This window comes from Schistocerca gregaria, chromosome 5 (genome assembly GCF_023897955.1).
Source record: "Schistocerca gregaria isolate iqSchGreg1 chromosome 5, iqSchGreg1.2, whole genome shotgun sequence".
NCBI lineage: Eukaryota > Metazoa > Arthropoda > Insecta > Orthoptera > Acrididae > Schistocerca > Schistocerca gregaria.
Genome location: NC_064924.1, coordinates 557,383,280 through 557,407,500, shown reverse-complemented (window position 1 = coordinate 557,407,500; position 24,221 = coordinate 557,383,280). Strand labels below are relative to the sequence as shown.

General features: G+C 42.5%; 1 protein-coding gene across 2 annotated transcripts in view; it reads left to right on the top strand.

The window, feature by feature from the left end:
- LOC126271949 (chitin synthase chs-2) overlaps nt 1-24,221 on the top strand; it is a 318,553-nt gene that overhangs the window by 206,995 nt on the left and 87,337 nt on the right. For both annotated transcript variants that reach the window (XM_049974380.1, XM_049974379.1), the window contains exon 2: nt 18,283-18,371. In XM_049974380.1, the coding sequence (XP_049830337.1) occupies nt 18,289-18,371 (83 nt within the window). In that variant the 5' untranslated portion in view covers nt 18,283-18,288. The remainder of the gene's footprint in view (nt 1-18,282; nt 18,372-24,221) is intronic.

Here is a 24,221-nt window from a genome sequence, read left to right as displayed (position 1 = left end):
CTAGATTTAGATTTATTTCCCAGGCTAATTAAGGTCGGGGGGGAGGTGAACGCCAAATGCTTTATGTTGCTTGTGCGGAAAAATATTGTCGAACAGGCCCTGGGCAATACTCATCACTGTCCACCAGACAGTACACTTCTTACTACATGACGAGTTCCAGTGACGCTGAGAAACGGTTTGTCATCCTTCGCGAAGTCAGAATCTCCAACCTCCGCACTTTCACCTCTTTCCTAAGACGAAACAACTTGCTGTTGGTACACTCTACGAATTGTGAAATTCCGGCATAGCTGTCACGGACCGGGTGAGTCAGGTAGGTGAATTGTACGAGAGGAGCCAGCTGAAACCGTTGACGTAAGACAACTGCATCGCGGTTAAGGCGAATGGGCGATAGTAAGTGACGAACGTGCTTCCGTTCTGTTGTTAACAAATATCCTTTTAAGACCAGACCTCATTTACTCTCATAATGACCTTCGTACGTTTCGTTCTCATGGTCACGTCTTTCCAATCTTCATTCTTTCCTCTTTTCGTTTCTCTTCCGTCATTCTTGCGCCTAGATACTTCGAGAACACTTGTTTTCCCAGAGTACCTCACGATTTCTCAGTGTATTTGCTCCAAATTTTGCTGCCTTAAATTTTTATTTGATTCATTAAAAGTTTTGCATACAACTTTCTGTATCTCCTTCGGACAGCGGCAGGTTTATCCATTTGGCCTGATTTGTGTATCTCGTTTCCATCACGTTTTGGCTTGGTGAGCTTGTCGCCTTAAGCTCAATGCGCTCTAGACGTCATAATACATTCCACAATGTACGTGTTTCAGACAGGGACAATCAGAACAAATTTTGATGGAACAAAATAGCACGTATCGTCGATGTTAAGGATTCTGTTGGAGAAAGTTTTAAAGATTTCATGAAGTGATAATATCAGAAGTTAACCTATTCACACTATGTTTACTCATGTCACTGTTGTGGACTTTCTGCCGCTATGTCTTCTTTATCATTATTTTGAGACTTGTTTTGTATCTGCAACTCATTGCGAATGTCGCACTAGAATCTGATATTTTTCCTTCGAGTTTCTCCGTCTAAAGTGACCTAACCTCTGAAAGTGAAATATTATTTAGGTTTGACAATATTTAAAGAAAGCCTACATTTTTAGAAAGGTAGAAAATAAACAAATCTGGAAAGCTTCTTACAAAAATTATTTCAAGAATAAAGCAGTCACTGAGAGGAAATAATACAATTTTTAATATTACTTGGCAGTTTAATAGAAATTAAGAATCAAAAGATAAACAAAAAACGACGAATATGCACTGTTAAATATTTTTCCTCTATGTCTGTATACATTTTCTCCAACATATAAATGCTTATACTTTGAAATATGCGTACGACACTTTTTCTATTATTTCAACAACCCACAGGGTGCAAAATTTACCGTATGAGCTGCGTCAAGAACATCCATTACTAAATTTGCTTTGGTCGTTAAAGAATTCAACTGCTTACACAGCTAGTTGCTTAATTTTGAAATCATATTCCGACTTTTTTGAGGAAGGTCGGTCTCACTTTCAGTACTGAGTTGCGCGACTTGGATGTGATTCCTTTTCGCTCAATGTGACGGGGCCTTTTTTTATTTCACAGGAGTTCCGTCAACGTAACCAGCATCTCTTTACAAAAAGCTTACACGAAAATTGAGAACACAATCCAAACATCTCTCTCAAGAAATAATTTACTAACTGAGTGACGATTGAGACTTCTAATAGAAGATCGATGAGACTGATATTACAACAGATGTAGCAGAAAAAAACCCGACCAATTATAAAGTTTCGGAACATGAGACAAAATTAACTTGGTGTTATATTGTACGTATAGAGAACATTAAAAAATTAAAGTCTGTACACTTTGTTACCATGGATATAAAAACATTGAACACTGTGTTGTTCAAAGTTACCTTATTTCATACACTAAACAAATTAAAGAACCACATGAGTAACAAATACAAACCTAAATCATCATTAAAGATACCGTTTACAAAGTCTAATTAACTTATAAATATATTTAAGGGTTTGATAGTTCAAAGTACTTAGAATTAATCGGATAGGTAATCGATGATTTTAAGATCTTCGCGTGTTTTTGTCGCTCTTTGTTTTATCATATTTTATACATATCAATAACGAATGTATGATGTCATCTTTAACTGCACTTCAATTGCAATTCAGGGAAGCTGTTTATTTTCGTCAGTAGCTATGTGGAATGCTGTTACTAGTGACAATGTCCTTCCTCTTTAATAGCAGAATTAAGAAACCACGTTCAATTGGTGGCAACCGGCCTCTATTTGCTGCTGATGCCATCTACCCAACCAGAACGTCAGCTCCTACGACTGCTCCACTAATAACCTAGATGTCGACGACACGCTCAGCTCTCTCTCGCTCTCCCACGACTGCCTGAAGACACTTCGCCGACACAGCATTCCGTTAAGCGCTGTGCTGGCAGCCGACGCATACACCTGTGACGTCACAGCCGCCGCCGGCCTTGGGTTGCGACCACAAGGATTTCGGCCACCACCGCGGCATTCGTGCCTTCAACCGCGACTGACTCAGCACACTTCCGTTTACAAGGTGCATCCAGTAACGTTAACTACCATTTCAGAAAACGTACAGTACTAAATCTGTGCTGAAACAAGCTTTAATTATGTGCTGTAAAGTTGAATCCACCCATTCGACAGCATTTCTTGATGTTAATACAATAATATATATTAATAATAACACATTTTTTATTATTTCCAACATCTGTTAAGATAACTATCTGTAAAGAAACTGCCTGTTTTTGAACTGAAAAAAAACCGTGAAATTTGTTTCATTTGTACAGCTTCTAACTATATGCTACATATAGTTGTCAAAGTAACACATGATGAGCAGAGATAATCCTTGTCAGAGATAAAACTTAACTATCGATTGTCGTCTTGCCAAAGATAAAACTGTCTAGCGATTCTGCAGCGCTACTGTCCATATGTCGCTAAGTTTCATTGCCTCCCCTTTCCTATTAAAATTATTCTGAAGCTTGTAAATCTCACTGGCTACTCTACATACTCGTGGAGAATAATTTGACATTACAGATAAAATTTTTGTTTCAGAAAACTTAATGTCGTGGTTTCCTGGCTGAAGAGCATGCTCTGCCACAGCTGAAAGCTGGACAAGTGAAGTTTTCTGAAACAGAAATTTTATGTACAACGTCAAATTATTATCCACAACTATGTAGAGAAGCCACTGAAATTTATAAGCATCAAGATAATTTTAATAGGATAGAGGTGGTAATGATACTTAGCGACATATGGACAGTAGCTCTGCAGAATCGCTAGACAGTTTCATCTTAGACAAGACGACAATCGACAGTTAAGTTTTATCTCTGACAAGGATTATCTGTGCTCGTTACCTGCTACTTTGATCACGCCCTCTTTCCTACAGTGTTTATGTCGCTCTCGGACGTCTGACCGGTCAGTCGGCAAGACTCAGCGGAAGAATCCAGCGCAGTCCTGGACAAAAAGCCAGGAACAGAAGAGTTTCTTGGAACACGATCTCACATCCCGAAAGGTTTACGAGCTGCTATGTCATCCAGTAGTGAAAGCCTTCATTCTATGAGTAGGGTTGAATGTAAAACGCCTTCAATAGGCCAAAACGACACAGAAACGGGACATCAGCTAGGATGAATTTTCACACTGTAGCGGAGTGTGCCCTGATTTTAAACTTACTGGCAAATTAAAACTGCGTGCCAGACCGGGGCTCAAATCTGGGATCTTTGCCCATCCATGGGTGACTCATGACCCGTCCTCACAGCTGTACTTCCGATAGTAACTCACCTCCTATCTATCAAACTTCGCAGAAGTTCTCCTGCATACCTTGTGGGACTAGTAATCCAGGAAGAAAGGATGTTTCGGAGAGATAGCTTAGCCACGGCGTTGAAGTTTGCCATAAGCAGTCCAGTAGCTGGCTGAAGATGTGTAGTGTTGTCGAGCTTTCAAAAAAGGCAAGACGTCGTTTGCACCGACGGCTCAATGAGTCGTTTACCACGAATTATGTGGAGGGTGTAATTCGGGCTGCAGATTGTTCTGCGATGTTTTGGGCGTGTCTTTCATACCATGGCCTGGGCCCATTCATTGATGTTAGCGTGAAAATGTACTAGGATGTTTATTTCAATATTCTCTGCGACCAAGAGCTGCCTTCCTTCCACGTCTTCACAAGTTTGCTGCGGCCGCTCCAGTTTTCCAAGATGACACCAGCCGTGTCCACACGTCTAAACGCCATGCAGTACCACAGCGGACTAAAAAGGGTCGGAAAATGTCTTAATATTACCAGAACGAGATGTTCACTCTGCAGCCGAGTGTACGCTGATATGAAACTTCCTGGCAGATTAAAACTGTGTATCGGACCGAGACTCGAACTCGGGACCTTTCCCTTTCGCGGGCAAGTGCTCTACCAACTGAACTACCCAAGAACGACTCACGACCCGCCCTCACAGCTTTACTTCTGCCAGTACCTCGTCTCCTACCTTCCAAACTTTACAGAAGCTCTCCTGGCAGAAGTAAAGGTGTGAGGACGGGTCGTGAGTCGTTCTTGGGTAGTTCAGTTGGTAGAGCCCTTGCCCGCGAAAGGGAAAGGTCCCGAGTTCGAGTCTCGGTCCAGCACACAGTTTTAATGTGCCAGGAAGTTTCATGTCTTAATATTAGGTTGGTGTACAAGTTTTTGTTTTGCATGTCCGGCTTCCGTTTTCTATGGGTTTATTTATTGATCATCATTTTTTATTTGTGGTTCACCGTTGCCGTCTGATTTCACATTCTGTCATTTGGAAAAACTGTGTGGAGCTGTGGACGCTAGGAATTGGAGTGCCAAGTGGAGAAATGGGAACATTTCCGATATATTCTTCTGTTTGAATTCGATAGAGTCGTGACAGCAGCAGAGACAGCCAGAAACAATGTATGCGAATAATGCCATTGACAGAGCATGGAAAGAAAATTGTTTTTTTTTTTTTGTTTTTTCATTTTAAGAAGGAACGTTTTGACGTTAGTGACTCTTCACGTTCAGCAGAACCTTCGGTGTTTGATGAATATCGTTTAAACGCAGTAATCCACAATGATCAAAGTCAGCGTACTCGATATGACGAACTTTGAACATTCTACCGTCGTGCCATATCTGCGTGCAATGGCGAAGGTTCAAAAATCGGGTGTATGGGTACCGCGTCTTCTAAGCCAAAAGCATCAAGATCGGTGGGCGGCCATATGTCCATCTCTGCTTGCTCGTCAGCAATTGTCTCGTGAACAACACCGACCATTCCTATGCGCTATCGTTACTGGTGAAGAGAAATGGTATTTTTATGTTCACATAATGAAAAGAAAGGAATGATTGAGCCCAAACAAAGCAGTAACTCCCCGTACGAAGACACGCGTGTATCCACGAAAGATAATGTTATCCATCTGGTGAAACAGCAACGGTGTCATGTACTACGAATTGCTCCCCCGAGCTGTAGCCATCACTGCTGGTATTTATTGTCAACAACTGAGGCGTCTTGCAAACGCAACGCAAGAGCGACGATCAGGAAGACTGCGCGGACTGATTCTGCTAGACTTACAAAACACACTGTACTGAAGTGGGGGGTGGGAAGTCATTGCGCAACCACCTTATTCATCTGATCTTGCGCCCTCAGATTTTCACCCCTCCCTTCTTCCTCCATCGGATAACCTTTAACGAACTTCCTTTCCGGATGAAAATGACATCCGAACATGGCTCGACCTCCGCCTCAAAACCACGTGATTTCTACAGTCGCAGAATAGAAATGTTACCCAGGCGTTGGCAGACTTGTGAATAGTGACGGAGAATATATTATTGACGACTGAGGTCTCTGTTATGCATATATGTTGTGTTTATTAAACTTATGGGAAAACGCTACGAATTTTTGCACCAACCCGATACAAACAACTAGAACTGACAAAAGATTATCACGATGTGGCGGTTACGACAGAGAGAGGAAGACAGACACCTTACGTTATTCTGACGCGTGAAAATCTCTCTAGTGCTCAGTCATCCGTTGCCTGGAAAGAGGCTGGATGACAACGCAATTCATGACAGACTCACTGGATACTACTATAAAACGTCGACCTGTTCGCTATTCTGTAAGATACCTCTGCTACTGTTGCATATCTTTAAAGGTCACCTCAACTTTACGTAAATTACTACCTGTGTGAGGACCCCATCTGCGCTGCAGTTTCACACTACTCCATATGTGCGCAGGTGTCAAGTTCACGAGGAAATTTTCGCGGCCATTCCGAGTAAGCATGTTATGTTATGTTGTGTTAACTGGGAGCCTAAAAACGACGGAGGGACTCCGTCCCCGCCGCAGCCGCAGTGGTCCACAACCCCACGACGACTACCGCAGTCCACTTCACCCCTCCGCCGCCCCACACCGAACCCAGGGTTATTGTGTGGTTCGGCCCCCGGCGGACCCCCCAGGGAACGTCTCACACCAGACGAGTGTAACCCCTATGTTTGCGTGGTAGGGTAATGGTGGTGTACGCGAACGTGGAGAACTTGTTTGCGCAGCTATCGCCGACATAGTGTAGCTGAGGCGGAATAAAGGGAACCAGCCCGCATTCACCGAGACAGATGGAAAACAGATGGAAAACCGCCTAATAACCGTCCACAGACTGGCCGGCCCACCGGACCTCGACACAAATCCGCCGGGTGGATTCCTGTCGGGAACCGGCCCTCCTTCCCGCCAGGAACCGAGTAAGCATAGCCATACATCTACGTGTGTTGAAACGTGATAAAAACAGATTCGTGCCTCTTGCTTCGTCCGCCTGTGAAGGACGCACATTTAAGTTAACTATTCCGGTGTCTAGGATGGCCACTGCAGCCTTCCAGCATACAGTCTCGACATTAACAGACCACAAGCACGGCTTGGAATTGTACCGTTCTCTGCGGGCCTCCGCCTCTGACGTCAGTCAACCATCTCACGAAACGAGCGGTTGAAACAGGCGGCTGCATTTCCCTTTGCGTACTCCTTCGCCGTGCTTGACACACTGGTGGAGATGGGCGCCAGAGCGCCTTCCAGACGGCGTCTGGATGGTCGGTGAGGCAGGCTCCAGGGCTCCAGGCAGCGGGGTGAAAGTCTCGAAGCGGACAGCTTACGCAACCTGAGTGTAATAGCCCGCGCGCCGTGTCGAACCGCAGACCTTTCGTGATCGCAGGAATTGCGTACAGAACACACAGCGGTACCCTGAGAAGGACTGGATTAAACGGAGCTACAAGCCCTCAGCCTCCGGTTAATAAGCGAAGATGGAACTTTTACATACTTCCAGCTGTTACGAATGCTTATGGAGCATATTTATTACATTCATTACGTCCATCAAATACCTATATTCTAGGAACTACAAGGGAAAGTGCTTCTTTAATAAATAGTAGCTACTTCTCTTACTATAATTCGGTACTAGATGGGTCCATAGGCCTCATGTAATTATTAAACGTATACAGATATCAAATAATTTAATTTTAAATTACTGTGTTTCCACTAGGCAAAAGTTTCAAATACAACTTTCCGCACATACATAAATACAGCCGCTAGTCCGAACATCAAGCAAATGTGAACGGTGGCCAGATCATGACGTCGTACAAAGTATGACTTGGACACCATTCTTACTTAGTTCATGTTAGAATTAGCGTCTGTATTCATGTCTCTTTGGATATTTGTATTTGAGTACAATAGACTAAAACTACTAACAGGGTGAATGTGGGGACTAAATCCAACTACTGCTCTCCGCACCTACAAGGCGCTCATCCGTCTCATCTACACCTATGCCATGTTCTGTGGACCTCTCCTCCAAAATTTTCCCACCCCGCTCAAGAGTGTAATCAGTCCGCCAAGCCTTCTGGGCCCGCCCACCTCCTTTACCATTTAATCAAATTTCCCCATCTCCTTGAACACTTTGAACACCTGCTCCTCTCCTAAACCTGCACCCTATATTCAGCATAAAGCCTCCACCATCCTAGAGAACCCTAAGCAGCTGCCACATCTCAACCAACAGGTTCCACCTCCGCGCACTGCGGAATTTAAATCACCTTCCACTCCCTGACTATGGACCCATCCTCGGATCCGCCCATCATTTCCTCGCCCAGCTGACATCCTGCTCCTATTCTAACAGACGCATCCCAACTATCAGTTTCTTCTCACACAGACACGCCTCATCCTTCTCCATCCGACATCCCAATACAGCCCACCTCCCAACCTATACTCGCCGTTACCAGGAGCACACAGCACATCATCCCCATTATGGCTTCGAATGTACATCACATTATCATCATCTTTTGATGAACAAAACATCTGTGGTTCAACTTCATAAATTGTTCTACACTACTGGCCATTAAAATTGCTACACCACGAAGATGAAGTGCTCCAGACACGAAATTAACCGACAGGAAGAAGATGCTGTGATATGCAAATGATTAGCTTTTTAGAGCATTCACACAAGGTTGGCGCCGGTGGCAACACCTACAACGTGCTGACATGAGGAAAGTTTCCAACCGATTTCTCATACACAAACAGCCATTGATCAGCGTTGCCTGGTGAAACGTTGTGATGCCCCGTGTAAGGAGGAGAAATGCCTACCATCACGTTTCCGACTTTGATAAAGGTCGAATTGTAGCCTATCGCGATTGCGGCTTATCGTATCGCGACATTGCTGCTCGCGTTGGTCGAGATCCAATGACTGTTAGCAGAATATGGAATCGGTGGGTACAGGAGGGTAATACGGAACGCCGTGCTGGATCCCAACGGCCTCGTATCACTAGCAGTCGAGACGACAGGCATCTTATCCGCATGGCTGTAACGGATCGTGCAGCCACGTCTCGATCCCTGAGTCAACAGATGGGGACGTTTGCAAGACAACAACCATCTGCACGAACAGTTCGATGACGTTTGCAGCAGCACGGACTATCAGCTCGGAGACCATGGCTGCGGTTACCCTTGACGCTGCATCACAGACAGCGCCTGTGATGGTGTACTCGACGACGAACGTCGGAGCACGAATAGCAAAACGTCGTTTTTTGGATGAATCCAGATTCTGTTTACAGCATCATGATGGTCGCATCTGTGTTTAGCGACAACACGGTGAACGCACATTGGAAGCGTGTATTCGTCATCGCCATACTGGCGTGTCACCCGGCGTGATGGTATGGGGTGCTATTGGTTACAAGTCTCGGTCACCTCTTGTTCGCATTGACGGTACTTTGCACAGTGGACGTTACATTTCAGGTGTGTTACGACCCGTGGCTCTACCCTTCATTCGATTTCTGCGAACTCCTACATTTCAGCGGGGTAATGCAAGACCGCATATTGCAGGTCCTGTACGGGCCTTTCTGGATACAGAAAATGTTCGACTGCTGCCCTGGCCAGCAAATTCTCCAGATCTCTCACCAACTGAAAACGTCTGGTCAATGGTGTGCGAGCAACTGGCTCGTCACAATACGCCAGTCACTCTTGATGAACTGTGGTATCGTGCATGGGCAGCTGTACCTGTACACGCCATCCAAGCTCTGTGTGACTCAATGCCCAGGCGTATCAAGGCCGTTATTACGGCCAGAGGTGGTTGTTCTGGGCACTGATTTCTCAGGATCTATGCACCAATACTGCGTGAAAATGTAATCACATGTCAGTTCTAGTATAATATATTTGTCCAATGAGTACCCTTTTATCATCTGAATTTCTTCTTGGTGTAGCAATTTTAATGGCCAGTAGTGTACCAAGCTTTTCAGTCTCTTAGCATGCCAATGGAGAATATCTCTCCAGTACCTACTCTAAACAAATTACAGTGCTAGTTAATTACATCACACTAAATTATCGCTTATAGACAGCGGCATTTTTTTTTTTTTTTTTTTTTTTTTTTTTTAAAAGCGTGAGCTATTGGGGCAGCGAGACAGCCTTCTACTTACTGCTTATAGGCTGATCACCTTTTATCAATCTTTTGTCCCTCATCTGTGGCCTCCTGAAGTTTTTATGTCATATCAGATATCAAGCGGCAGTCCACCGGATCGATCAGACAGAAGGCGTGCCAAGTCTTATTAACAATTATTATTTATTGTTCTAGGAATTCATGTTAGTAGCCCTTACCAGCACATTGGGCTTTCCTGGCCTGTCTTCGCATTCAGTTTTGCATCTCACACTCTTGCTCACTTCAATTAGAAATGCTGTCCAACATTCTTATAGAGACCTTTGTTTTCTCTGGTTCATGGACTATATACCTTGTTTCTAGTACTTGCCTCTCCACCGAGGTAGCTTGTGCGTAGTTGTGACACATGAACAAGATGTACTCGGATATCCCTTTCCGACTCCACAGCCACATGGGTGATCGGCCCCTTCCGTGTCCTGTGTAGACACATCTGATGGGTATCATATCAAGCGAGAAAGTGCACAAGTCCTTTACTTGGTTTTCCTAAGGCACGACCATCTTTTAGTAGCACGGTCTCGTTCGTGAGTGCCGTTGTTAGCCGTGTCCACATGTACCGCGGAGCTAACAGCACCCGCGTCGAAGGATTACGTCAGCTCTCTTGGTAATTATGCGCGAATCGTAGCTCCGACTTCTCGTGGAACGTGCTGTTAGTTGGCCAGTACCGTAACATGCTGTAGCGAAGTATTGCTTTCATCAACGACATTTTATTTCTAAAATGTGTACACCATCGTCTTGTGATTCTGGTGTCGAACGACGAATAATTGCTCTCGTTGTGTCAACATGTCCCACATGTGCCTACGGCGATCCTTTCAAAGAATTCCTGACAGTGACGAGTGGCTCGATAAACTATATAACAGACTTTGATATGTGTCTGCAGCTATTGCCATTTGTGTTGTACTGCGATGATGCGATGGAGAAATGTGTTGAAGTAGTATATGCATAGCTATTCTTGTGCTTGAAAAAGTCTTAACGTATGCCGTACGATAAATAAATAATAATGTGAAATGTGGAAAGTGATCGAGATTTACATTGAGTATGCAGTCTGTTTTTGTTAACTACATGATGAAATACAATCGTGTGCAACTGATTCAGAGATAGCAGTTGTGTTGGAGAGAGCGCTCCTGATTCCACAGCGAATGGATCGATTCGACGTGTCCTGTCACCGACTGACCTTAAACCGTTCGTCGGTCTGACGGTCTACAGCGAAAACTGCCAGTGGCACATCAGCGCGGCAACTGTGTGTGCTAAATGAACATTTTATATTTTTTAATTGTTTCTGCACGTAAGTGACATGACGAAACGTCAGTCTTGACTAATCAGTACTTCCCCGTGCCAATTGCACTTCCTGCAGATCAAAATAACTTGAATTTCCGTCGCGTTCGGAATTGGACGGATCTGCCAAACCAGTTCTGTGCAGAAAGGGATACAAGCTGCAATGGTTGAATCTCATTTTAATAAAGCTATATATTACCTTTCTCTGAAAGTTAAAGGATGCAAACTGTGCTTCGGATGTGATTTAATTTTAATTCATTTTATCCATGTTTATGAAGTTCTTTGAGGTCCGCTAGTATACTTTATATTTTTGAAATGATTTTAACTGATTCAGTCACATTTTACTAATATTTATTAGGACGACACGTCCTGGCAACGTGCTGTCATCTTCATATGCGTTACAGTTACATGAAGACTGCTTCAATTTGAAGTATTTTGTAACTTTAATGCCCCTGATGATGAGAGCATGCTGCCGAAGCTCGTCCTGCTAATAACTATTAGTGAAAAATTAATGAAGCAGTAAAAATTGTTCCATAAGCTGGGTGCGATTGTAACCTTAATTAATACACTGCAATAGAACACAGCGAACATCAACAGGTGTGCCAACTAACCCGAGACCGCAGGCCCCTGCTGTTCCACTGGTAGCTCCGCCGTGTTGTAAAACAGGCGCCAGGGACAAAAATCTTCCACCATGCACGCTACCACTAAGAAATAATGTCAAAGCTAAGCAAAATATTATCAGCAGCGGTTGAAAATTTATTTACTGTTTTTTTTTACACATCTCAGCTTCAAGTCACATGTCGCGCAAAGTATCTGAAAGGGGATGCCGAAATGCAGGATTCTTGAAGTGTTTTCTGAGAACTAGATGGTGACCAATGCTCATTGTGACACGAATTATGTGAAAGGCAAGGAAAATCCTGTAGGTACTTAAACCTGGACTTAAAAATAACTTAGCCGACTGGCATCGTGAATGACTTTCTTGTGTCGGGACTTTCTTATGTCGGGAAAATGAACTTCGATTAAACTGACAGCTTGTTCTGTATGTTTCAACTTGTGACGATGAGACTGATTGTGAAGGTTCATTACCGTGAGGTTTAGATAAATGACGCCCTCTGCCTTCTTTTCCGTTATCAAGGCCATAACCCGAAAGCCAGTGAGTTCCGAAATATTTCTGAACGACTGTCCGCATACTTCTTCGTACCAGGGACTTGACATTTGTCGCTAACGCTATCTTTAGAGAACTGTAGAAGCTTAAGTATTCTACCTAGGGGCTAAGGACTTCACACTTATCACTGGTATGTTTCTTTAAACATTTCTTCGACACAAAACTTAGCGGCCCTTTTACTCGCACATGATGAAATCGAATCCACTGCCGGCTGGTGGGGGCGTGCCGTGTTCCGTTAGCCTTTAGCGTCCTCGTCTCGGCTCGCCTGCAGACAGCGGAATGCCCAAGCAAGGTCGGCCGCCCTGGGTCACGTGGCCTCGACACGCACGTACGACAGACAGCGCCATCTTGCGGAGGGCACTGTAACTAAGTCTTCTTGCTTGGTAGCGATTCGTCTTGAAGGGAAGGTAGCATAGCCCTCTACAACATCGACTTGCGAATACCGTGATTAGGCTCCGCGTGATACCCCCTTCCGACGAGGGATGGTGGTTATCTCTGAAACAACCGGCTTTCGGTTATATTGGCTTTTTTCAACGGCAGTTTAACCTGAGTGTTAAAACCGCCCAAAATAACCGGTTGCTGAAAGAACCGATTTTCGGTTCCTTGTATCTGTTATGACCGGTAATAAACGTAGAATTCGAACAAAGATTCAAGAATTTTGACTCCCTCAGTTTTAAAGCACATAGAATCAAATACTGCACTTACAAGCATATGAGAAAAAACTTCGTCCATCCAAAATTCGCTTCTTTTCCTGAAAAGTAATAAGTGGTTGAATGCCACAAAAGACACCAATATTTTCCTACTGATTCCAATTTTTTGAAACTCTGGTCAAAAATCATATTGTAATCGAGGATCAAACCACTATTTGGGTTTTGGGAATAGTCAGTGCTAAAGGGTGAAAACTGAGGTTGAAAACTCTCTTTTTTTCGTTTTAATTTGTCCCTAAGCTCCAAGCAGATAAAGACATATTCGTAATTTACACAGGCACTTTCGATTTTTATTGTAAACTATGAATGAACTGTTAAGTTTTAAGTTTGCTCGTTGGTTGAGGCTCCTCCCGTTCTTAATCTTTTAAAGGAACTAGAACATTGTACTGATTGGTACCGCACTTTGTAAAATGCTTCCGACTAGGGATGGTACCACTCTGTAATACAGCTACCATTTACACCGTATGGGACAAGTCTCGCACACTGCATGTACAAGCGTACCATCCTGTGGGCTGCGCCACACGGTAACAGGTTCATTATTGATTCAGCAATACTGTACCAATTCTTATGCCATGTGTTTGTTGCTCGTTTCTGTCGGCATTGTTATTAAAATAGCACTGGTAGCTTTTCCTATCTTCTACAATACGAATATGGAAATTTTACGAATAAAAAATTACTCGTTTTGAAAAAGGTTTATATAAAAACCAAACATTTTAGCACTGCTAATTGATATTACTAAAAATAAAACAACACCTATGATGTTGTTGTTGTTGTCTTCAGTCCTGAGACTGGTTTGATGCAGCTCTCCATGCTACTCTATCCTGTGCAAGCTTCTTCATCTCCCAGTACCTACTGCAACCTACATCCTTCTGAATCTGTTTAGTGTATTCATCTCTTGGTCTCCCTCTACGATTTTTACCCTCCACGCTGCCTTCCAATACTAAATTGGTGATCCCACGATGTCTCAGAACATGTCCTACCAACCGATCACTGCTTCTAGTCAAGTTGTGCCAAAAACTCCACTTCTCCCCAATTCCACTCAATACCTCCTCGTTAGTTATGTGATCAACCCATCTAATCTTCAGCATTCTTCTGTACCACCAAATTTCGAAAGCTTCTATTCTCTTCTTGTCTAAGCTATGTATCGTCCACGCTTCACGTCCATACATGGCTACACTCCATACAAATACTTTGAGAAACGACTTCCCGACACTTAAATCAATACTCGATGTTAAAAAATTTCTCTTCTTAAGAAACGCTTTCCTTGCCATTGCCAGTCGACATTTTATATCCTCTCTACTTTTACCATCATCAGTTATTTTGCTCCCCCAAATAGTAAAACTCCTTTACTACTTTAAGTGTCTCAGTTCCTAATCTAATTCCCTCAGCATCACACGACTTAATTCGACTACATTCCATTATCCTCGTTTTTCTTTTGTTGATGTTCATCTTATACCCTCCTTTCAAGACACTGTCCATTCCGTTCAACTGCTCTTCCAAGTCCTTTACTGTCTCTGACAGAATTACAATGTCATAGGCGAACCTCAAAGTTTTTATTTCTTCCCCCTGGATTTTGTTTCCTTTACCGCTTGCTCAATATACTCGATGTTAACAAATTTCTCTTCTTAAGAAACGCTTTCCTTGCCATTGCCAGTCTACATTTTATATCCTCTCTACTTCTACCATCATCAGTTTTTTTGCTCCCCCAAATAGTAAAACTCCTTTACTAGTTTCTGTACAAATTGTAAATAGCCTTTCGCTCTCTGTATTTCACCCCAGACACCTTCAGAATTTGAAAGAGAGTATTCCAATCAACATTGTCAAAAGCTTTCTCTAAGTCTACAAATGCTAGTAAAGTAGGTTTGCCTTTCCTTAATCTTTCTTCTAAGATAAGTCGTAGGGTCAGTATTGCCTCACGTGTTCCAACATTTCTACGGAATCAAAAATGATCTTCCCTGAGGTCGGCTTCTATCAGTTTTTCCATTCGTCAGTAAAGAATTCGCGTTACTATTTTGCAGCTGCGACTTATTAAACTGATATTTTGGTAATTTTCACATCTGTCAACACCTGCTTTCTTTGAGATTGGGATTATTATATTCTTCTTGAAGTCTGAGGGTATTTCACCTGTCTCCTACATCTTGCTCACCAGATGGTAGAGTTTTGTCAAGACTGCCTCTCCCAAGGTCGTCAGTAGTTCTAATGGAATGTTGTCTACTCCGGGGGCCTTGTTTCGACTCAGGTCTTTCAGTGCTTTGTCAAACTCTTTACGCAGTATCCTATCCCCCATTTCAATTTCATCTACATCCTCTTCCATTTCCATAATATTGTCCTCAAGTACATCGCCCTTGTATAGGCCCTCTACATACTACTTCCACCTTTCTGCTTTCCCTTCTTTGCTTAGAACTGGGTTTCCATCTGAGTTCTTGATATTCATACAAGTGGTTCTCTTTCCTCCAAAGGCCTCTTTAATTTTCCTGTAGGCAGTATCTATCGTACCCCTAGTGAGATAAGCCTCTACATCCTTACATTTGTCCTCTAGCCATCCCTGCTTAGCCATTTTGCATTTCCTGTCTATATCATTTTTGAGACGTTTGTATTCCTTTTTGCCTGCTTCATTTACTGCATTTTTGTATTTTCTCCTTTCATCAATTAAATTCAATATTTCTTCTGTTACCCAAAGGTTTCTACTAGCCCTCGTCTTTTTACCTATTTGATCCTCTGCTGCCTTCATTATTTCATCCCTCAAAGCTACCCATTCTTCTTCTACTGTATTTATTTCCCCCATTCCTGTCAATTGTTCCCTTATGCTCTACCTGAAACTCTGTACAATCTCTGGTTCTTTCAGTTTATCCAGGTCCCATCTCCTTAAATTCCCACCTTTTTGCAGTTTCTTCAGTTTTAATCTACAGTTCATAACAAATAGATTGTGGTCAGAGTCCACATCTGCCCCTGGAAATGTCTTACAATTCAAAACCTGGTTCCTAAATCTCTGTCTTACCATTATTTAATCTATCTGATACCTTTTAGTATCTCCAGGATTCTTCCAAGTATACAACCTTCTTTTATGATTCTTGAACCAAGTATTAGCTATGATTAAGTGATGCTCTGCGCAAAATTCTACCAGGCGGCTTCCTCTTTCATTTCTTAGCCCCAATCCATATTCACCTACTATGTTTCCTTCTCTCCCTTTTCCTACTGATGAATTCCAGTCACCCATGACTATTAAATTTTCGTCTCCCTTCACTGCCTGAATAATTTCTTTTATCTCATCATACATTTCATCAATTTCTTCGTCATCTGCAGAGCTAGTTGGCATATAAACTTGTACTACTGTAGTAGGTGTGGGCTTCGTGTCTATCTTGGCCACAATAATGCGTTCACTATGCTGTTTGTAGTAGCTTACCCGTGCACCTATTTTTTTTATTCATTATTAAACCCATTCCTGCATTACCCCTATTTGATTTTGTATTTATGACCCTGTATTCACCTGACCAAAAGTCTTGTTCCTCCTGCCACCGAACTTCACTAATTCCCACTATATCTAATTTTAACCTATCCATTTCCCTTTTTATATTTTCTAACCTACCTGCCCGATTAAGGGATCTGACATTCCACGCTCCGATCCGTAGAACGCCAGTTTTCTTTCTCCTGATAACAACGTATGATAGCCGAGACCAAACATATATCGAAAAATACTGATTAATCAGAACTAAAATACCGGTATCGGTTTTTCCCATTTCTACCTATGACCGATGTTCACTGCAGCGTTCACTTGACCATTAATGCCAGTCTCCGAAATCGGAATCGCTACGTCATTTGCAAGCAGCTCCTCAGTTAATAAATACGTTTCACAATAACCGCTACCAGATACAATTTTTGACGTCTTATTTATATGTTACTTTCGCAACATATTTTGAGGTATAACGCATCCGCTGATTGTCATGACCACACAAAGACGTTTAGATTAATTGTGCAATGATTTTCTTTACGATGTTGTGGTTTGAGCTTCGGACCGCCTCGTGTCAAAGAGAAGCATATTTCTGAGAAAACATTTCTTCTTTCACTGGTCTGCTTGAATACGAGTATTTCAGACTGAGCTGCACGCTGTCGCTTGAAATGACAGGCCAAACGTACTATTCGTTTGATTTCAACATCCCGAAGGTTCCGCGACCTGGGCGTATCGCGCAGCGTTCAGCGCTAAGTTGTCTGTTGAATGCTCAGTCCCACGTGGGTAAAGAGCGTACGCTAACTGCACAGATTGATCTCTCAGACGTGGACTCATTCCTGAATTTGAAGTAACTTCTGCGTGGTCATAGTCTTCCTTCTGTGGATAAGTTTATCGTTGGCATCACCAGAGCCATTCTACAGAACAACACGAATGGTCTCTTGCGTAATGCTTCCCATCAATTAATTTTTATTTTATTTGTTTTATTTATCTATCATCTATCGTGGGACCATATGAACCAAAGCTACATGGAACGAATCACTACACAATTTACAGAATGCTGATTAGAAAATTTACTAATAAAAGAACTAAAGAATTAATCAAACAATAAAAAAATTGCAAGAGATTGTACGAATAAATCAAGCATCGCAGAGAAACGTTCTCAACTACTGGGAGGAAGTCATGTGCAGAACAGAAGGAGTGTGCCTCAGGGAAACTCCTTGACTTAAGACTTGAAGGCTTGGCGTTTATCACTATTGAATGGGAAAGCTGCTGAATATTGCACACATTTCCGTACAATGCTTAAGAAAGTGTTGTCCAAGTGTAGATCTTTCTTCCTTCTAGCGTTCACAGAATGAATGTTTCAGTTTCATCCGAAGGAGTTACTGTCGTGAACAATGAATCTCACGACGGAGAACAGATTGGACGCAACTCGCAAACTGCAACTGCAGATCTGTCAGGTCGCTCTTTTCTGGGCTGTAATTAGGCCACTAAGGACCAGAAGGGCTAAAATGAACATTTTCAAAAAGACGCTTTAAAATAAATATGTAGATAAGCAAAAAATTATGTGCCTTGTCTGTGAAGTCACGCGCGCACTGGTATTTGTTAATTTAAACACTCAGTCAATATCAACTAATCGTACTGCTTTAGATAGCTCCTCTCTTGGCTGATTGTACCGCTGTATCACTGGGTGATATTTTGCCGTTGTTACAGGCGGCCATGGCGGCGGTGAAAGGAAACGACATGAGCGACGACAACTTCTCCGACGATGACGACGAGACCACCCCCCTGTACGGCGGAAGGTGAGTACCTACAAGTCTGGCTAGAGTGGCGACATTACGTTCCAGGAACAGATTGGCTTAGAGAAGAAGCCCACGGTCACTGAAACGACGTCCAAAACAGGCCGAGGCAATCGGATGTAATGCAAGCCATTGCAGCTCTTGTCTGATGCCTTCGTTTTACTGCCTGTCTGGTAAAGTACGACCTTTCACTTTCCCTAGGAACTTCATTTAAGCTGCATGTAGGCTATATTTGAGTTTTCCTTTTCAGATGAGATCCAGTTTATACACATTCGTACGGTACTGGAGGCACTACTGTTATCTAATAGAACTTTAGCGATATTTTCTTTCTTGTCTTATACTGAAGATTTATTTCACCTCCACAGTTAGGTCCATCAATCCCCTAATAGTGCAAAAAGGTAATTTAGAGACTGTGTTCAATGAGCAGGATTTAAAAAATATATAAAACACAATTGTGAAATCTTTCCGCTACCAAGTTTTATTACACAGTTGTACGGTAAACTGTAATCAAGCCGAACATTGAACACCACAGTGCTTTACTAAGCACGATCCTGTCAAAAGTGGTACGCTCTTGCCTTTTCACATCATTTAATCATTTCCAGAGGCGAAAGAAACGACAAATGAAAGAACAAATTGTTAGACCGACCGAGGATGACATTCACCTGTTGAGTCACTGGGTCACTGCCTCACAGCAACTGGGTAGTAAAGTTGCCATAACTCTACATAAGGAAAAGTTTGGGGTTATCCACATGGGTACTAAAATGAATCCCTTAAATTTCGGTAACACTATAAAGCAAACAAATTTAAAGGCTGTCACTTCAAGTAAACACCTAGGGATTACAAGTACGAACAAAATACATAAATGTGTTGTGGGCAAAACGAACCAAAGACAGAGTTTTATTGGCAGAACACTTAGAAGATGCAACAGGTCTACTAAAGAGACTGCCTCCACTACGCTTGTCCGTCCTCTTCTGGAGTACTGCTGCGCAGTATGGGATCTGTATCAGATAGGATTGACGGAGGACATCGAAAAAGTTCAGAGAAGGGCAGTTCATTTTGCATTATAAGGGAGAGAGTGTCACGGATATGATACGCAAATTGGGGTGGCACTCATTAAAAGAAAGGCGTTTTTCATTGCGGCAAAATATTTTAACGATATTTCAATCACCAACTTTCTCCTCTCAATGCGAAAACATTTTGTTGGCCCCAAACTACTCAGAGAGAAATGAAAATCGTAATAAAAATTCGAACGGAAAGATTTAAGAGTTCGTTTTTCCCGCATGCTGTTCGAGACTGGAACGGTAGAGAAATAGTCTGAAGGTGATTCTATAAACCTTGCGCTGTTCACTTATGTGTGAATTGCAGAGTAGTCATGCAGATGTATACGAACTCGAAGGCTGGTTTAAACATTACAGGGCTTTACTAGGCAAGGTCATATTACAAGTGGTATGACGTTGCCTTTGAACTGACTAACCCAGCCAGTTATAAGGGAACTTACATTTTTACTTGGATTCCCAACCACAACGGAATTTGGTATTTTTCACGTTAAGAAACACTGACAGAAGTGAAAGAATGAAAAGTGACTCATGAAAACTCTAGAATTAACCGAGGATCGAACCCAGGACCTATGGATCCGTAGTCTGGCACTTCCCCACTTTTTTTTCCATTGAGCCGAAATAAAGTAATAAGTAGGGCTTATAAACCATAGCAGAGTGATTCTGAAGTCGAAGAACTATTTATATATGGATAAAAATTGAGTCCGTAAAAAAAAGAGTGGAAGAGAAAATGATTAGTGACTTTGTCGATGTTTCTGAGGATTCATTCCTCGCTCGAGTTAAGTGAGGCTGCCCATTGTAAACCTTTCGGATCTTTTTCTGCCAAGTCGCAAAGCGAGCTCGGACTTGGGATGAAAGGATAACAAACTGAAGTGTTTGGCAGGAGATATCGGAGCCCGAACTTGTCTCACGACCATAAGAAATCATTGTAAACCTTGGTCAGACTGTCCCATAGTAACGTCGCTCAAAAGTGTTTCTTTAATGTGTGTACACACACCTTTTTGTGCGTAATATGAATGAAGTAGGCGGGTTCCTAGATAAGTACTGGAGCACCCAAAAATTTATTCAGTGAGGTTGTAATGCAAATGCAATAAAAAAATTGAGGGAATTATGCAATTGGTGAGGCGATGGAGGGAACACTAGCATGCTACACACTGAGCACAGTTGCTTTGTTCTTTCTTTAATTTTCTAGTTTGGCATCTGTTAGAACGTTCTCACAGACAGGAAGACGCCATATGTTATGATGCACACTTATAACTAAGTTACGTTCGCGTGAATTCTAACAGCTCGTTTCGGTTCAGGTATCTACATCTACATGACTACTCTGCAATTCACATTTAAGTGCTTGGCAGAGGGTTCATCGAACCACAATCATACTATCTCTCTACTATTCCACTCCCGAACAGCGAGCGGGAAAAACGAACACCTAAACCTTTCTGTTCGAGCTCTGATTTCTCTTATTTTATTTTGATGATCATTCCTACCTATGTAGGTTGGAGTGATAATACTGGAGGAACAGGTATTCGCTGACTGAATGGGTATTTGAAGCTGTTACATTCTTGTAAAATTGTCACATGAGGGGGAACTCTCACGAACATGTAAAACAGTTCGTTCATTATCAACTAGTTCATGCTAGCTTTTTATTGTCATTGTGGCAAGGAGCACTGGCTGCCGAAATGGTAGGCTACTAACACGTTGTATTGACTGAAAATTCAACTAAATTCTAAATGTTGACAGGGAAAGACTTAACTAGAGCGCGTAGATGTAAAGTCTTCATATCTCTATTAGCGCTTTCTTTCCGTGAAGAATTAGTATGAAATTTAAAGGAGCAACCGTGGTCGAGTGAAACAGTACAGTGGTCAGACACATGGCCTGTATTCAGAAACAGGCATATTCAAGATACAATTTGACCATGGTGATTTGCAGGCTAGTTCCTTCAACAAAACCGTGTTCAAACTCGCTGTAATTTCAAGTTAATAATGGTGTTTACTTTTCCATCACTGTGGCAGTCTGAAATTGCATTAACGGACCAACTAAAACAGGTATACACTCGGACAATAGTATACAAAATGGTCGTTTTACTTGGAAGTGTTACCAAGTGTTCCTTTTCTAACCATGCGTCGGAATCACCAACGAAGTCCTTGCGTGATGCCTAAGTACCGGGCGGAGAACATGCGAGGTTCTCGCGATGTGTTACGTTCGCTTTGCGATAACTCTTTTGAGCACATTTTACCCAAAGAACAGCGCAAAAAAGACAACTTTTTTCTACGTCAGATACGTACATAATCGTTTACACATTTGGAACAGCACTCCCTTGGAGAGAGGCACAATGAATCATAGTGATATATGTGGTGAAATAGGGACATATGCTTATCTATTGTTGCCATAGGTCAGATGCGTGGTGGAACAGGAACCACGTTTTGATCTGTAGTTGCTATAGATCAGAACATAGTTCCTATTCCACCACACATATCACTATGATTCATTGTGGCTTCTCCATGGAAGTACTTTTCCTAATCTATAAACGATTTAGGAGACAATCTCAGCAGCCCTCTTACTCTGTATACAGACAAAAAAAAAAAAAAAAAAAAAATGCTTCAAATGGCTCTGAGCACCATGGGACTTAACATCTATGGTCATCAGTCCCCTAGAACTTAGAACTACTTCAACCAAACTAACCTAAGGACATTACACAACACCCAGTCATTACGAGGCAGAGAAAATCCCTGACCCCGCCGAGAATCGAACCCGGGAACACGGGCGTGGGAAGCGAGAACGCTACCGCACGACCACGAGCTGCGGACTGTGTTCAGACGATTCTGTCGTTTATCGTCTAGTAAAGTCACTAGAAGATCAAAACAAATTGCAAAATGATGTAGAAGCGATATCTGTACGGTGTGGAAAGGGGCAATTTTCTCTACTCAGTAACAAGTGTGAGGTACTCCACACGAGTACTAAAACGAATCCGTTAAATTTCGGTTGCGCGAAAAATACCCAAATTTAAATGTTGTCGATTTAACTAAATACCTAGGGATTACATTACGAACAACTTAAAGTGGAACCTTCACATAAAATGTAGGGAAGGCGAACTAGAGACAGGCCTGTATTAGCAGAACACTTAGAAGATGTAACAGACCAACTAAAGAGTCTGCCTACACTACGCTTGACAGTCCTCTCCTGAGCAGTATTGCTGCGCGGTATGGGATCTCTACCAGATAGTGGATATCGGAAAAGTTCGAAGAAGGGCAGCTCATTTGATATTACAGCGGAGAGAGTGCGAGCTGTGATACGAGAGTTGGGGTGGCAATCACTTAATAATACGAAGTTTTCGTTTCAGGGAAATATTTTCATGAAATTTCAGTCACAGACTTTCTCCTCCGAATGCGAAAATATTTTGTTACTCTCACCTACATAGAAGACATAATCACCGTCATAAAATAAGAGAACTCAGAGCTCTCACAGAAAAATTTAGGTATCCGCTTTTCCCATATGCTATTCAAGAGCGGAATGGAAGGGAAATAGTTTGAAAGTGTTCGATCAACATTCAGCCAAGTGAATTTTGTAGTAGTTTTGTAGATGTACTCTCTCTCTCTCTCTCTCTCTTTCTCCCCGTCTGAACAGACCTCGAAAGGTCCAACAGTACCAACCGGGCAACCACTGGATGCGGATATGGAGGGCCATGCGGTCAGCACACTGCACTCCCGGCCGTTGTCAGTTTACGACACTAAAGCTGCTACTCCTTAGTCAAGTAGCAGCTCGATAGGTCTCACAACGGTTGAGTGCACCCTGCTTGCCAACAGCATTCAGCACACTGGACAGTCACCATCCAAGTGCTAACCAAACCCGAAAGTGCTTAACTTGAGTAATCTGACGGGAACCGGTGTAACCACTCCACGGCATGTAAATGTACTTGCTTTTATCAATGACTCGTGAAAATATGGAGCTTCTGTTTCACAGCTTTGTAAGTATTCATTTCGCACTATCCGTTAACGTATACAAATTTCATTATTCTCTAACGAAAAATATAGCGTAGGAACCCAAGCAGACAAAAAATAGAAGAAGAGGAAGAGAGAGAGAGAGAGAGAGAGAGAGAGAGAGAGAGAGAGAGAGAGAAAATTTCCATAGGGCTTTTCCACAACGACTTCTGATTTCAAAATTCTGAACATCAGGAATTTTAGCTCAGATGGCTCTAAGCACTATGGGACTTTACATCTGGGGTTATCCGTCCCTTAAATTTAGAACTACTTGACCTAACTAACCTAAGGACATCACACACATCCATGCTCGAGGTAGGATTCGAACCTGCGACCGTAGCAGCCACGTGGTTCCGGACTGAAGCGCCTAGAACCGCTCGGTCACAGCGGCTGGCGAATTTTAGTTGGAAACTACGCCACAAATAACAATCTGTCACAGTTTTGTTGTTTATCGGTTACTGTTTCGGCTCAAATCATCCCTGACTCCTCATCCCTCTTCCAACTTATACACACATAAAATAGCCTGCTGAATATTAGCTTGACTGAAGAACTGCATCGAATCTTTACAGCTGCTCGACAATGACACTATGTGGATTGGACAAAAATTAAACAGCAACTACCTGTACAAGTGGGCGTCAGCCTTTACTGTTAAATAAATGTGGTGATTTATCAAAGTAAACAGGAGTATAAATATAGGTCCCATTATTAATGGACTTGACCTCTTAGCAAAAAATAATCCTGACCAGATTAGGAGCATCTTGACAGACACAGGGATTATGACCACAATGCTGTTGTAGTTAGACCGAATACCTTAACATCCAAAC